The sequence below is a fragment of the Balaenoptera borealis genome (assembly GCF_965194805.1).
Source record: "Balaenoptera borealis genome assembly, chromosome: 3".
Lineage (NCBI taxonomy): Eukaryota > Metazoa > Chordata > Mammalia > Artiodactyla > Balaenopteridae > Balaenoptera > Balaenoptera borealis.
Genome location: NC_138866.1, coordinates 146326987 through 146343481, shown reverse-complemented (window position 1 = coordinate 146343481; position 16495 = coordinate 146326987). Strand labels below are relative to the sequence as shown.

Genomic DNA, 16495 nt, shown 5'->3' with positions numbered 1-16495 from the left:
TGAGTGGCACTGGGGCAGCTTAGAGAGGGCTTCAGCAGTAGGGAGAGGGCTGAGCATCCTCTGTGGGGCCTTCTCAGGCTTGTGGTGCGTCCTCTCCCCTTCCACTGGCTGGAAGAGCCACTCTTCCAGCCCACCTCTTTCTGTGAAGGCAATTAGAACATTGCTTGTCTTCTGGAACTATGAGAAGAGTTGGGCTGGGCCCTGCTGTACTTTGGGTACCCCAGACAAGGTGACAGCAGATGGAGGACGGGAAGGGCTTTGGGCAACGGGCAGACGGTGTGAAAGAAGAGAGGAAAGAGAGGGAGCCAATATCTCCCAAAAATCTTCTCTGAGCCAGACACTATGTCTCACACACACTTAACCTCCCAGAGGCCCTATGGCATGGACGTTGCTGGGCCATTTTACAGATAAGAAAACAAATGAAGTGACCTGCCCATGCTGGTAAGTGGGGGAGACAGATTGGAGAAGATGGAGGAGAGAATTAGACCATGAGGATGAAAGCTGGGCCTCTGTTCCACATGGAGAGAGAGAGAGACACTGGAGTCCTGTATCTCAGCATCTCATTACCATTTCTGCTTCCCCAGCCAAGGGCTCACCGGTCATCACTAAGCAGGGACTTTGAGTCCTCTTCTCTCTACTCTAACCAAAAGGGATGGTTTGTTCCTGAACAAGGCCCTCCAGTGATATCTCTAACTTAAGGGAGAAAATAACTGAGAACCCTGGTAAAGGTGAGGGAAATAAAGATACTTGCAAATAATCACTTCGGCGTCTGAATTGGAGACCACAGGTCTCCACCCTGAAGAGGTCTTGTCCAGCTGTTGCCTGGGTCAGAGCCCAGGATTTCCAAGTTAGAGCTTATTTTGTTCATAGGAAAGGTTGAATGAAGTGACAGCAGGCGCTTTTACTCAAGTGATACCCAACCAAAGGGATTGCCACTCGTAAATAGCATGGTATGAATGGTACCCCTCAAGTTGTTCAGCATACAACCTGTGCAGCTGTATGTGGTGACCCTGGACATGACTATGCTGGACAAGGATAGGGGGAAAATCTCCTCAAGAAGCACAGAGACAATTTCTTAGCTCAGTAGATGCTCTGCACCTTGCAAAGACCTAGGATCAATCAGGATGAACAGAATTGAATACGTACACTCACTTTCTGGTGTATCACAATCGACAGAAGGATTACAAGAGCATATTTATCAGTTCCAATTTGCTTTAAAAACAAACATGATTAGATTAAAAGTATGTTATAGTTATTTATACTATCAAGTTGTTGATGTTTTTAAAGTTTGATCTTGAATGCAACTTTAATATCCTGCTAAATTCAATTAGTTGCCTGTTAAAATCTGTCCATGGACTTCTTGGTTAAGTCAAGTCAAGAAGGTGTAATTTGTATTTTCACTTGTAACCCTGTATTTTCACTTGCTTGGAAAGCACTTCCCCCCACCTCCCAGGGATAAGGTGTCACTGGAATTCAAATATCACCCCACTAGGGGGAGAGACAGGGTCAGGTCATAGATCAGAACCCCAAGCCCACAAAGTAAAAGACGTCAGTTAAACAGAAAAGAGGCTGATTAAGTTTTAAGTTCATGCCCTTCTAACCAAGGAGTTTAGAGAAATCCAGGCAATGCCAGTGATTGCTGGGAAATTGGATGTGAGATCTGATTTCTCAAATTTAGCTGCCCATTAGAATCACTGTGGTATAATCTTTAGATTAAAAAAAATTACCAACAGCACCAGAGTCCCACCCCAGACCAAGTGAATCAGAATAGCTCAGGGCGGGGCCCAGGTATAGTGCCTTTTAAAAACGTCCCAGGTGATTCTAAGGAGTAGCCAGGATTGAAACCTCAGAATCAGAAATCTAATCCCCACAGGAAGTACTGTATTAGCAATGGAGGTGGGGAGGATGCTTCTGCTTTTTAAGTGGATCCGAATAGGATAGTCCTGCTTTTTTTAATTTTTTGGCCACATTGCTAGGCATGCGGAATCTTAGTTCCCTGACCCCCTGCAGTGGGAAGCGCAGAGTCATAACCACTGGACCGCCAGGGAAGTCCCCAGTCCTGCTTTTAATTGCTAAAGAATCTAAGTATTCATTAAACATATTTATTTTGATGTAAAGAGTAGAGATTAATAATTTATCAAGAACTTATTTGTGGAACGCTGACTAAACAAGATGACACTGATCTATACGGTCTTTTAACAACCTGTGGTTCCCAGTTCTAGAGCCAGATGACAGGTGGGTGATCTGTGGATACTGGACACCTTCTGCAGTCCTTTTGGAAGCACCAAATCTTGAGCTTGAATTGAACAGGAGCGACTTGGGACACCAGGGGTAGAGTCATGGGCAATGAGACCCCAGATTTTGCATGTGGATGACTCTTACCACTTGCCCTTTAGAGATGACAAAGCTTTTTGTAATCAGTGGCTTGAGAGATGGGGAAGGGGAACTGGTCAGATGTACACAGACGATCTTAATCCTCATAGCAGTGTTTCTCAGCTCTGCCTGCACACTGGAGTCACTTGGGAGTTTAAAAAACCCCAGTGCCAAGGCCACAGGACCATTCCAATCAGAATCTGTGGGGGTGGGGCCCAGGCATCAGAATTTCTTAAAGCTGAGAACCACTACCTTTGACCCTATTTACAAATGAGGTAGTGAGGGCTTGTCTGTGAGTGTCTAGTTGGACCAACTCCAATTCTACAGCTGTTCTTCATTCTGGTTCCCCTGAAGTCTGGCTTCTAGCTCTTTAAGACCGACAACCGGTTGTTATGTTCAAGAGAAGGCTTCTTATTTAACCGAGTGTGTTAAACAGCGAACACCTCAGTTCTTGATTGGACTTGCTCAGTGAAGTTAGGCAAATCACTTAACCTCTCTGTGCTGCAGTTTCAAATGCGGATGATTACCAAGCTCTCAGAGCTGCCTAGGAAGAAACTGTGGGAAAGAAAGCCCTTTGGAAATATACACCATTAGAGAAAAGTTGTCCTTATAGCAGATTAGTTAAGGGCCATTGTCACCTACTTCTAATTTCAGAGGTGCCAGGACATGAGGCTTGCTGTGTGACTTCTGATACCAATGTCACATTTTTGCTTCAAGCCTCAGGTTGGGGAAGCAGTTGCTAAGAATGGAGAGAGGTGTCAGAAGATACCAAAAGAGGGCAAGGGGTCCTGGTGGCTGTCCCCACCCCGGAAGTCTTGTCGGGCTCTGAGTCTGTTCCTCGCTGACCCAGGCTGAGCTGGCCAACAGAGCTGAGCTCCACAACACTTCACCCAAGATGGGCCCCCTGCTGCTCTCCACCTGCACACCCAGACCCAGGGGGGGACGTGTGTGCACACCTGGCACGATGCCCCCCAGGGGCACTGCTCACGTGACAGACAGAGCCACTCCCACTGCCGACTGAAGACTTTGTGTGCTGGAAAGCGCACAAGGTCTCCCTAAGTTTTCATCAGGGGTGGGCTCTCCCAGGACAGAGGCAGTGCTCTGCCTTCCCCTTGGGGGTGGACGACAGAGGGGTATGTCTATAGCCCCTGGGGTCACTATGGCTCAGTGGGAACACTGTCCCCTCGGTAGAAAGGCCAGGACCTTCCTAGGAGAGCCCACCTTCTCTGGCCACGGAGGCCCATAGTGTTCTCAGTCACGGCCCCCCACACGTGGGCAGAGGCTGACTCCAAATCGGGAGAGAGTGAATAGGTATTCACCCTAGTGCCTGTTTATATAAACATATATATTTCCTGTCTAAGTGTTAAGGATACAGCATCTTTATATTATGAGTATATAATGTATTATGAGGTGTTATTTTGCATATATATTAATGTCTATAAACACAGAATGCTTCTTTGTGTATGATGTAAAGGTATTTTGCATGTGTCCTAGGTATGAAGCCCTTTTAGGGAAGGCCTTGGGTCTCTGATGCCTGACTTCAGACAGGGCGGGGCTAAGGGCCTGGGAGCAGCACAGAGAGCTAACCCAAGAATCTGAGCTTGGAGGGGACTGGGCATTTCTTTTCTCAAGGGTGGTGATGTTAATGAGCTGAGATGTCCTCATGGCCACAGGCCTCAAGGTGTTTAGGGAGCGACAGGTAGATTCTAATCATCTTGTTTTCAGGGCCACCTCCAATCAGAGGATCCCCCAGGCTCCTCACTCATCCCACAAGCTGCTTGGGCAAACAGGGGCCCCAGGGTGGTGGGTGCCCAGGGGTGGGGCACTGCTGGGTCACAGCTGACCTGCAGCCATGAATCCTGGAGCTGGGAGTGACAAGCTCTGTCTGTGTCATCTCCTTCAGGGCAAGAAGGGGACCCAAACCCCACCCAGACGCAAGCGTGGAGGGGAACATAGGGGCTTTCTTGGAGGGCTCCACTCTGCATGATGCAAGACAGCCCCCATGGAGATTCCCTCCCGGGAACTGCGGGGCGTGACGGGGTCTCCTCAACACACGCCCTAGCTCAACATTTCTTTGAAGTCTCAAGTTTTATCTTCAAAATTCCAGCACGTTTCGCATTCTACTCATAAAACAATCATTGGCTTGACAAAAAAAAAAAAACGAACTACTTCTCAGTTTAATTACTTGACTTTTTGCTCCTAAACCGCCATGTAGACCGGACGCTCTAGAAAGACGTGCTGTGTTTACCCTGTGCCTGCTACCCAACACGTCACCGTGTACTCTCCTTCCCAGTGTGAGAAGCCTGAGCCCCAACTGACTTTGGTTGCCTCCTCCCAACCCCCTCTGCCTGCACCCCCCATGGCCTATGAGGGTCTTACCTATGTCTCAGTGCTTGCCAGTGTGGCCGGGGGGGCACAGGCATATGACGTGTCCCTCCGTCTCCTGGCAGGTCCCAACACCGCGCAGGGCTCCTTGGCACAGGTGGTGGGGTCTGCAACCCCCGGGGAGAGGCTGAGCATCAAGAATGTAGCTGCCTGGGGTACAGCGCAGCCTCTACGACCTTGAGGGTGAGGCCTGAGGCCCCAGAAGCCCACAAGGCTGGTTCTGGGTCAACACGCTTCTGAGGTCTCTGTCCCTCCTGAGCCCCAGCATCTGGGAGCGGTTGGGGGCTCTCTGACTGGGGAAGGTCTCTCAGTACACAGGGGGAGGCAAGGGATCCCACACAAAAAGCAAAGGAAAATCATCAGCCTCTGGTGCCCAGTGCCAGGTTTGTGTCAAGGTGAGGCCATCACTATAGTACAGAGGATTCACCTGCACAGGGTGAGGGTGGGGAGGCAGGGTCTAAAGGCAGGACACAGCCAAAATGACGCTTCATAGTTCCTTGAACTGTGCAGGTTTTCACCCTGCACAAAGCAAATACTGGGGCATAAATGTCATCAGCAGATTCATTCTCTCATCTCACACTCACTCCATGGGAAAGGGGCATGAGCAGAATTTCCAGCACTGTCTAAATAGTGCTTCCCGTGCCAAGTACAGACAGTTGAATTCACATATAAATGTTTGCGTCATGTAACTCCACTGTAACAATAATAATCATGCATCTACAAATGTGCCCTGTGTGCAAAGTATGACGCTTGTTCTCTACATATTTATATCTTGCTTAATCTTCCTTGGTACTATTCCCGTTCTACAGATGACGCTCAGAGAGGTTAAGAAACTTGCTTGAGGCTGCGTAGCTCATCTGTGCTCAGAACTTGAATCTACACGGCTACAGTCTGAACTACCCAAACCCATTTAAAGGAAAATAATCCCAACAATACCTGTCATGGTTGACTCTGATTCATCTGTCCCTCCTGGAGAGGTTGGGATGGAAGCATCAGTTGGGGAGGTGGGTATTTCGGCTGTTTGGGTCTCTTCTCCTGAGTGCACGGGGCTTGAGGACTCGATTTCTGGATGCACCTCTGCAGGGCTCTGGGTCTGCTGAGTCCACTTGGATTCCGGGATGGTGGTGCTGATGATGACATCCAACCCCGAGGTGTGACCAGACAGGTCTCTGCTGATTTCAGTCCTGTCTCCAGAAGCCACGGGAGTAGCCGAAGGTGAACCTGATGCCTCTGTGCCCACGTCATAGGTGGTGGTTGACTCTCCACTCACTTCCGGGGCAGCCGAGCCCTCCCTGGGGCCTTCCTGAAAGGCTGAGGTGCTACCTCTCACTCCCAGGCCTGAGGCTCCCTCCAGATCAGCTTCATGGAAGGCGGAGGTGGTTTCACTCAGATCAGGGGACTTGGAAGTGCCTCCGCTGGCCTCGGGGGCAGCAGATGCTCCCACCTCAGCCTCAGGATAGGCGGACATCTCGCTGCTAGATTCTGGGACTGATGATGCTTCTACCCCAGACCCGGGGAACCTTGGTGCATCACCAGAGGCAGAGGCTTCTCCACTGGACTCAAAACGCTGGGGGGTGTATGTTACAGGCGGTCTTTGGCCCAGTTCCTGGGAAACAGTTGGTTCAGTAACACCCTCCACGAACTCAGAAGTGATTAAAGTAACTTCTGGAAGTCCTGAGGCCTCCCCACTGGTGCTCGTGGGTGCAGAGGATTCTCCGCTTACATCAGTGGTGCCAGAAAAGTCCCCACTAAAATATGGAGTACTGGATGGCTCTGCACTGGGCTCTACCAGTCCAGACTGAAGTCCACTTAGGTCCAAAAGTCCTGAATGGTCTCCAGACATGTCTGGTGCCCCAGAAGGGGCACCACTAAGTTCCAAAATGCCCGAAGGCCCTTCTCCTGCTTCTTGGGCTGTTGGAGCCTGGGTTACAGATTCCACCAAAGTTCTGTCTACAAGAGAGACAGTGGAGAAACCAGATGGAAGTCCACGGCCGTCATATTCTCCGGAGGGCAGGCTGCTCCCACTCTCAGCTCCAGAGGACTCGCCACTGACCTCAGCTACTCTGCTTGGCAGGCCACTGAATTCTGGAGGCTGGGGTGTAAACCCACTGGAGTCAATTACTCCAGAAGATAGTCCACTGACATCCACTATCCCAGATGTGCCTGCCTCTCCTGAAGGGAGGCCACTGAGTTCCACGGACCCTAAACCTTCTTCTTCTTTAAATGTAGTTGGGGTCACTTCAACCAAACTGGTGTCCACGAATGTAATGCCAGAAGATTCACCACTGCCACTCACGGCACTGGAAACCAGGTCAGGGATTCCGGATGTTGTCCCACTGAACCCTGGTAACCCCGATGGCTGCCCACTGAGATCAGGGATCCCGGACGTTTCTCCACTCAGGTCGGTTATGCCAAATGGTGGACCAATGCCAGAAAGAACTCCAGAAGCTTCTCCACTGATTTCTGGTTGTCCGGAGGACAGTCCACTAAGCTCAGTCACACCAGATGTTTCCCCAGAAAACCCTGATGGCTGCCCACTGACTTCAAAAAGCCCAGATGTTCCCCCACTAATGTCAGGAAACCCTGATGGCTGTCCACTGACACCAAAGAGTCCAGATGTTTCCCCACTGATGTCAGGAGACCCAGATGCCTGGCCACTGAGTTCAGCTCCTGAAGAGAGTCCGCTTGCTCCTCCACTAATGTCCAACTCACTGAAGGGCAGCCCAGTTGTTTCTCCAGCACCACTGATGCCAATGGTTCCCCTTCCTTCTAGTTCGCCTGCAGTGGTGGCTGTGACCACTTCCACCAATGTAGTATCCACTAGGGAGACAGTTGGGAACCCAGATGGAAGTCCACTGAAGTCAGGAAGGCCAGAAGATGGGCCACTTCCAAGGTCCACCCCAGAATACTCACCACTAAATCCAGAGGGAAGGCCACTTGCTTCTGGAGCTTGCCCACTTCCTAGAGTTCCAGAAGGTATTCTGCCAAGGTCCAAGACTCCAGAAGCTGACCCAATCAAGTCTTCTTTTCCAGAAGTCAACCCACTAAGATCCTCAGCTCCAGAAGCAGAGATCTCCAGACTTTCCCTTCCAGAAGGAAGTCCACTAAGGTCCCCTACTCCAGAAGCAGAGGTCTCTAGATGATCCTCACCTACAGAAGGAAGTCCACTGAGGTCCTCTACTCCAGAGACAGAGGTCTCTAGACCCTCTCCTCCAGAAGGAAGTCCACTGATGTCCCCTACTCCAGAGGCAGAGGCTTCTGGACCTTCTCCAGAAGGAAGCCCACTGAGGTCCCCTATCCCAGAGGCAGAGGTCTCTAGACCCTCTCTTCCAGAAGGAAGTCCACTAAGGTCCTCTACTCCAGAGGCAGAGGCTTCTGGACCTTCTCCAGAAGGAAGTCTGCTGAGATCCTCTATTCCAGAGGCAGAGGCTTCTGGACCTTCTCCAGAAGGAAGTCCACTGAGGTCCCCTACTCCAGAGGCAGAGACTTCTGGACCTTCTCCAGAAGGAAGTCCACTGAGGTCCTCTACTCCAGAGACAGAGGTCTCTAGGTCCTCTCTTCCAGAAGGAAGTCCACTGATGTCCCCTACTCCAGAGGCAGAGACTTCTGGACCTTCTCCAGAAGGCAGTCCACTGAGGTCCCCTACTCCAGAGACAGAGCCCTCTGGGACCTCACCTCCAGAGGGCAACCTGTCAACTTCAGGAGTGCTGGTCCACGTAATTCTATCTTCATCTCCTGAAGCCAGTCCGCTTTCCACGGGCAGGCCTGAGCCCACTGTAGAGGTGAGCCCACTGAAGTCAAGGTCTTCAGAAGGCAGTCCACTTGCAATTTCCCCTGAGGGCTGCCCACTGGACTCTAGGTGTCCTGAAATTTCTCCACTGCCTGTGAAGTCACCACTGACTTCAGGCACCCCAGATACCTCCCCAGAGCCTGGCAGCTCAGTCCTGCTGGGCACTGGAGCTGTAAGTGTGGATGGTTCCTCTGAGGGGGATGGCTCCTCTGAGGGGAATGGTTCTTCTGAGGGCAACGGCTTTTCTGAGGGCAACGGCTCCTCCGAGGCTGAGGGCACTTCCGTTGCAGAAGGGCCTTCTGTGCTCTCCTCTGTTGCTGCGCTAGTGGGAAGCCACGTAGGAGGGATCTCTGGAGGAAAGGAAGAAGAAAGATGAGGTGTGGATTTAGTAACTCTGCCCCATTTTAAGCTCATGCAGAGAAGCTGAACTCCATTCCTTCCACAGTAAAACTTTTCTCTCAAGAACTCAGAGATGTGTCCAGGCATTTGCTAATGGAACCTCGCACAGCCTCTTGGGAAGGATGGGGACCAGGAAACTCCCCGCCACCCTCAGGCTATGCTTTGTGAGACCCTAGGGGTCGCCATTCACACTAGTCACAGAATGTGGGGGACTGGCTGCCACTGAAGACAGCCAAGGTCACCTTTCAAGTACTTCCACATTATTACCTCATTTATCTAAAACCATGATTTTTAAAGTGTGGTCTCCGGACCATCAGCACCAGCATCACCTGGGAGCTTGACAGAAAAGCGAATTCTCAGATCCTACCCCAGCTCCACTGACTTAGGAATTCTGGGGCGGGACATGGCACTATGTGTTTTAATAAGCTCTCCCTACCATGCTGATACTCCTTGAAAGTGGGAATTGTTCATCGGAGCCCATCCCTCTGAGGCTGAGAGGGCCAGGTGATGTTTGCAAAAATACATCAAATTTTCAATTCTGAGAGCCCTATTACAGAGGATTTGGAAAATATAGAAAAAAAAGAAAAGAAAAAGAAAAGAAAACCCCACCATCCTAAATAATCATGGTTACATTATTTTCTTTCTGTCTTGTTTCCTTTGGCATTTAAAAATAACTAGCTGGGATTATACCTTGCATGTATTTTTGGGCTAACTTCCCAGGCAGAGAACATGAGCACAGAGGGTACTGGGTCCCAGTGGGCAGGTTTACAGCCTACTCTCACTTAAAGGAGAATCCTGGAGGGGGGTGGGGAGTTCGATATAGCAGTGGTGACATGCAAGACGATTTTAGATGGATATATACACACACACACACATACGTGTATTGGGTTGCCCAAAAGTTCGTTTGCGTTTTTCCGTAAGAGGCTATGGAAAAACCCGAATGAACTTTTTGGCCAACCACACACACACATATATATATATATATATATATATATATATATATATATATATACACACACACACACATATACACACACATATATATGTATATATATACATATATATATATATACACACACACACAGCACATATCAGAAAATAGCCACTTACAGATATGATACAATGTTTCTCTTTGAAATACATCTACCTTTCTTTTCAAAAGGAAGTCAATTTAAAGAAAAAGGTACAGAATTAATAGCAGTAGAGATGGTTCCCTGATAAGGCTCAAATCAGCGAGGTGGTGGGGAACTGAAGAAACATTGGAAAACATTTCTATGGGGCCACTGGAGTCCCCTCCCATGGATAACTCCCGTTAGTGGCTTCCCGAGTCCTGTGCCAAGCCACATACTCATGCCAAAGAGGACTTGGTTATTCTTGTCCTGGTGAAGGTCGAGGAAAAGGCCTCAAGCAGGTGTGGCTGTTGGGTGAGGTCTCGGGGTTAGAATCCCACCTGCTCCACTGATGCACCTTTACCTTCTGGTTTTGCATTTCCAGCACCCAGAGGAGCACTTGGTGTGGCCAAATTGCTTGGGAAGTGTGCACTGAATGACTGGATAAATTATTGGGAAGCCTTGATATATTCCTTTCTTCAAATGCATGTACGCCTGGGCGAGCTGACTCTAAAAGGTGCACACAGGTTACTGTGCACTGCTCTAATTCAGCCTTACCCAAAGGGGGCCATGTTAAAAATGCTCCGTGAAGGGGCTTCCCTGGTGGCGCAGTGGTTAAGAATCTACCTGCCAATGTAGGGGACACGGGTTCGAGCCCTGGTCTGGGAAGATCCCACATTGCTGCAGAGCAACTAAGCCCGTGCTCCACAACAACTGAGCCTGCGCTCTAGAGCCCACGAGCCACAACTACTGAAGCCCGTGCACCTAGAGCCCGTGCTCTGCAACAAGAGAAGCCACCGCAATGAGAAGCCCTGAGAAGCCCACACACTGCAACGAAGAGCAGCCCCCGCTCGCCACAACTAGAGAAAGCCCATGTGCAGCAACGAAGACCCAACGCAGCCAAAATAAATAAATAAATAAATAAACAAATAAATAATTTTTTAAAAAAGAAAATGCTCCGTGAAAAAAAAAAAAGACCCTGTGATCAGATTCATTTGGCACACACTGAGTACATTGCCCCCCTCTGCCTTACATATTAGCATATTAGCATATCCAAGGCTCTGATAAGGTCTGCAGTGGGGGAAATCTGTATCTTCCTGTAAGCCAGGATTTCCCAAACCTTATGGCTACAAAACGCTTTTTCCAATAGGGTTTGGGGTCTTCAGATTTCATCCCATCAAGTCCCATCTGATTTAATCATAACAGATGTTTCTCAGCAAGTTCTGACTGGGGACGCCTGGCCCAGAAGAGGGACACGGAAGGAGAAGCAGCGCAAGGAGACAGGTCACAGTCAGACTGCCCACAGCCACCCCCTCCCAGGCCCTTTCCCCTCTACTGGAGCTCCTCCTGCAAGAGAGTTTTTAAGAGGTTAGAGAGGAGGCGTGTAAATGCAGGAGCACAGAGTGAGAGCTTTCTGACTGATACAGTGCTGGGCATTTGGGGTGTGTAGCTGGAAGACAGTGCAGAGAGAGAGAGACAGAGAGAGAGAGAGAAAGACAGAGACAGAGAGAGAGGGAAAGAGGTGTGTTTTATGAACAAAGCTGCCCTTTCTCTCCCGAAGTTGCCCACAGCAGCACACTTAGCTAGTGTAAGGGCTGGGGAAACAGAGCACAAGTCCCAGGGAGAGACAACCCTGCCCTCCCCACACCCAGGGCACACCCTAGGCTGCCAGGCGTGTGATGCATCGGGATGTGCCCCGGAGCCCAAGCCACACAGACCTGGCAGTGGGGAAGTGCCCGCTGGCGTGTAGGCGGGCTCCCATTCCGTCCGGTTTTCTGGCTCAGTGGTGAATTCTGGGATTGCAGTCGTCTCCTCCCCAACAGGGACCGCAGTCACGCTGGGCCCCACTTCAGTAGCGATCCAGTCTTCCACCTCAGGGCGCTCTGTGGGTGCGCTACCCTCCTCTTCTCCTGGAGAGGGTGCCGCCGAGACACCTAAAGGGCATGTGGGTGGTGAGGGTTCCTTCTTACCAGTGACCCGACCCAGGCTGGCCCTTCTTGAGGGGAACTATGGGATTCTGAGGTGGGCCAGGCCTGTGCACAAACTTTACTTGTCCTCGGCCTCCCACCGCCCTGCCCAGTCCAGTAGGATGGCTCTTGTCCTCAATTAATAAGAGCCTTTTGCATCAGCTGTATCGATATGTACACACCATCGGCACTTTATTTCAGGGTGGTCTGGGGCACCTCTTCTGCAGAATCTATTATACCTGCCAGGCGTTGTTTAAAGGTGCTATGTATATAAAATCATTTTATCCCACAATGGCCATGTGAAACAGATACTATTATCTCATTTACAGATAGGGAAACTAAGGCACAGAGTTAAGTGACTTGTCCAGTGTCAGTGGCTTCTAAGTGATAGATCTAGTCTTTGGATCCAAGTATCTGGTGCCAGACTCTCTGCTCTCAAGTACTGCAATGATGCTGCCTTTCTTGGGGACAGAAATTATATTCCAAGTGTGTCTGGATCAAAATCAGGAGAGTGCTATTTAAAATGCATGAAGCCATCCTGGCACTGATGGCTGAAGGCAGGATTCATTGACTGGGGGTAATTGTTCTGGTTTAGTGGGCTCGATTGGGAAGGAAGCCAAACTTCTTGGCAGTTATATAAGAGGCTGAGTTTACAGAGGGTTGGGAATGGATGGTGGAGATGCATGGGAGGAATTTACTGGGAGGCTAACTGGCTTGGCTTCTACTTCCCAGAGCAGGGAGAAGGGTACTGGGGTAAGAGCCTCATCAAATCCTCTGGGAGGGGATTGGCTTTCTTAGGCTGGCAGAGTGGGACTGAACTTTCTTTGAATTAGGTTTTAAAAGGGGACCTGAAAGTCTGGGAAACTTTAGGGCACTCAGGGTTTTTTTAAAATTAACTTTATTTTGAAATAATTACAGATTCACGGGCAGTTACAAATATACTGAGTTTTGATGCATAATATGTAAAATATGGCAAAAGCCATTACTACAATCTACATTCTAGGCAGTGCATCTAGACCCATGGACCCTGTGAGAACTCATCCAATCAGAACCCAGCAAGCCCTTGGCCATGCCCTGGCCATGCCCACTGAGTTGTTTGATGACGTCACTCTCAGAACTCTGGTAACATGGCATCAAGTACCCAGCATGGGTCAATTTAAAATGTGAATTTTTGGTGCTTGGTGAAGAATAATAATTTGACTAAACTCATCACAGAAATATTTAGAAGGTGAAAATTTGACAAAGGTGTACAAATTAAAACAGTATATGTATATATATGTGTTATTTATTTATAATAATAAAGGTAACATTTATTGAGCATTTACTATGTCCTAGGCACTATGCCAAGCATTCTGTGTGCACTACCCTTGTTAATCCTTCCAGCAACTCTTTGAGGTAGGAACTATTGTATCACTATTTTATAGATGAAGCAGAGGAACAGAGAGGTTAAGTGACTTGCACAAGGTCACACAGCTACTAAGCAGCAGAGCCATGATTAAAATTCAGGTCTGCCTGATCTTAGAGCCCAAGTTCTTACTCATTTCTCTCTATGTGTCTCTGGGAGCATTTTAGAAGGATGTGCTTGCCTTGGGGTCAAAGCCTAAGGTCATGCTACCTCCAGAGCTGCCCCTGCCCCAAAAAAACTGACTTTTTCTTCTTTGCTGTGATGGATGGACGGAGGTCAGGAGGGGTGAGCCAGGGGAGTCACCACCCCAGACAGAAGGGGTGCCGGAGGAGAGGTGAAGGCACGTACCTCGGAAGCAGAAGGCGTGGTGCCGGGACAGCGGGTCCAGGAGGCCTGTCTGGTTGGGGTAGAGATAGACGGTTCTCACACCTGGCTTGTCCCCGCCGCAGGCAGGCCTTGGGGTGACGATGGGGTAGCGGAGGCTGCCGTCAGATAGCCAGCCAGCGTAGCACTTGTCCAGGCCTTGGCTCCAGGCAGCATAGAGCTGGCCCGTGGTGGCCAGTGTGGCGTTTTGGGATTCACAGAACTCCTGTGCTTCCTGGAAGGTGAACTGCTCCAGACGTGTGGCGAAGAACACCTCCCCTGGGGGCAGAGGCAGATGGCAGGTGTGACCCTCCACCCTCATGGCCAGAGCAGCCTCTGCTCACCCAGGGGCAGGGCAGCTGAACTAAGACGAGTTGGTGTCTCTCCGTGGAAGGAACCTTCCCTCCTTCCCTCCTTTCTGGATTCTCCAGTCACACTTAGGCACCCCCTCCTCTGGCTAAGAGAACTCCCTTGGGCACCCTGTGCTCCCCTAAACCACAGCACTTAATCACTGAGCACTGAATGCTGTGGACCTGCCAACCCACCCACCCCACTGTCATCCCCACCCTGTGAGCTCATCGAGGGCAGGAGGCGGGGCCTGTAGCCGCTGTTGGGGGTTGGGGTCCCAATACCCAGAACAATACCCGGGTCTCTGTCTGATTTGGGGGAAGGAAGTTCACATTTACCGAAAACCTGCTTATACCAGACACTTTTCATGCACGTCTTATTTAATACTCAAAAAAGTCTCTGGCATAAGCATAAATCAGCCACATTTTATAGATGAGGAAACTGAGGCCTAGAGAGGTTAAGTAACTTGTCCAGTTCCCAAAACAAGTGAGTGGCAATGTTGAGATCTTTCCTGAATACGAGCATTTCCAAAATTGGGTTCACTGGAACGGTAATTTGGTGATTTTAATTGAAATGAAAAGAAATGAAATAAGACCAAACAAAGGGTCTGTGTTTAACTAAGCTTGGGCGATGCTTGGTTAAGCAGAGTTAAAGAGATTGTTTTTACTGCAGGACTTCTCAGAGCCTTTGATTTGTTCATGGGCATTGGGATTCTCCATGAGGCAGAAGGTATATATAATACTTTTTGGTGTAAGTAAATTAATTCATTTATCCATAGAACTTATTGCTTTTACAAGAAACCAATGCTCCCCCGCAATGCTGGGGAACCCACATGAACCATCTGGGAGGGAGAGGAGGGGCCTGACCTGAGAGACCGGCTGGGAAGCCCTTCTTTCTTAAACAGGATCCTTCCCCTGCTCCCCGCCCAGGTGGCAATGGGATTAAGTTGATGGTAATTCCCTCTTCTCTGTGTCACCCCGTCAGCCCCCTGCCTGTCTAGAGACCGAAATGTGAGAACGTGGTCTGTACCATCGAGTCTGTCCACGTAGCAGTAGACATCGTAGGTTTCTGGTGGTGGTCGCATGCCATAGGTCCGGACCCCCGGGCTGCTGTCCTTGTCACCCACACACGGGGTCCGTGGGCTCACAATGGGGTATCTGCAGAGGAGGATGGGAGGGGCGGATGAAGGCCTGTTCTGGGGGCTGGGGATGCAGGGCCTCAGAGTGTGGCCGGCAGGTCACTTGGGGACTTGGGCAGGGTGTGTCTTCTGCTGTCCAGTGGGATTCAAACCAGGAAGGAACCTCTCATGCAGCACATTCCCTGTGTGGCTGGGGGAAGGGTCTGGGGGTCCCTGGGGGATTCCTGGCTTCAGAAGAAAGCCCACGGCATGGAAGGGCCAAGCTGGGGAGGACTGCGGGGCTTGACAAGGAGCACTCTCTATGTCTCTTCAGGTGAAATGTCCAAGGAGTTAATGTCACCTGAGGTCCATCCCCACTGTCTCAGAATATGCCTTGATTCTGAGGGAGAAATTAAGGGATTAGCCAGAAACCACTAATTAATGGGCATGCAGTGTGGTGGGTGCCCGCTCTGGCTCCCCAAGCCCGACCTCTCATGGTTGGGTTTGGGTTAAGAGGGGAGCCCAGCTAGTCTGTCACCTGACGGTCTGGTCCTGCAGCCAGCCGGCGTCACACTGCTCGTAGCCTGCTTCATAGGCGGCCTGGAGCTGTTTGGGTGAGGCGATGACGGCCCCGGTGCTCAGGCAGGCCTGCTGGGCCTCCTCAAAGGTCAGTGAGTAGCGGGAGGAGCCCGGGCGGTAGTGGAACACAACTCCTGGGTGGGGAGGAGAGGGAGAGAAAGAGAGACAGGTCAGGCTCAAGGCACGGACCAGGTGCGACAATGCCAGTGACCATGGTGCTTGGTTCTCAAGGCTCTGCAGGTGTGGAGGGAGCCCTGGCTCCTTGAGGAATGACCTCCCTTCATCCCCTCCTTCCTTTCCTACTCCCGATCTGATTCCTAGTCAAGCTAGTCCTCTCTGCTTGTTCAAACCACTCCTGAAAGCCACCTCCTTGAGAGAGCCTTCTAGGACTCTTCTGCCGTAAGTCTTCCCAACCCTCCTTTCTGGGTTCCCCACTCCTAGGCTGCTCATTTTTCCCGTTACTCTTTAAAACAAATGCATTTTCTCTTATTATGGAAAGAATAAACAATCATTACAGAGCATTTGGAAAATATAGAGAAGGATAAGGAAGAAATCAACCACTGCATTTCTTCCACTTGGCCCAGGTTCCAGGGTTCAGTGGGTGGGTGGTCCTCCTGAAAGTGGCTGCAAGAGTTTGTGTGGGTGCACCGGGTGTATTTC

At 50.2% G+C, this 16495-nt stretch overlaps 1 protein-coding gene across 2 annotated transcripts in view; it reads right to left on the bottom strand.

Annotated features, from left to right (window-relative positions):
* The window catches only part of ACAN (aggrecan), a 63029-nt gene that overhangs the window by 9429 nt on the left and 37105 nt on the right, over nucleotides 1-16495 (bottom strand). For both annotated transcript variants that reach the window (XM_082384301.1, XM_082384302.1), the window contains exons 8-12: nucleotides 15795-15969; nucleotides 15169-15296; nucleotides 13777-14070; nucleotides 11775-11990; nucleotides 5695-8898 (exon numbers count right to left, since the gene is read on the bottom strand). In XM_082384301.1, coding sequence (XP_082240427.1) covers nucleotides 5695-8898; nucleotides 11775-11990; nucleotides 13777-14070; nucleotides 15169-15296; nucleotides 15795-15969 — 4017 coding nt within the window. The remainder of the gene's footprint in view (nucleotides 1-5694; nucleotides 8899-11774; nucleotides 11991-13776; nucleotides 14071-15168; nucleotides 15297-15794; nucleotides 15970-16495) is intronic.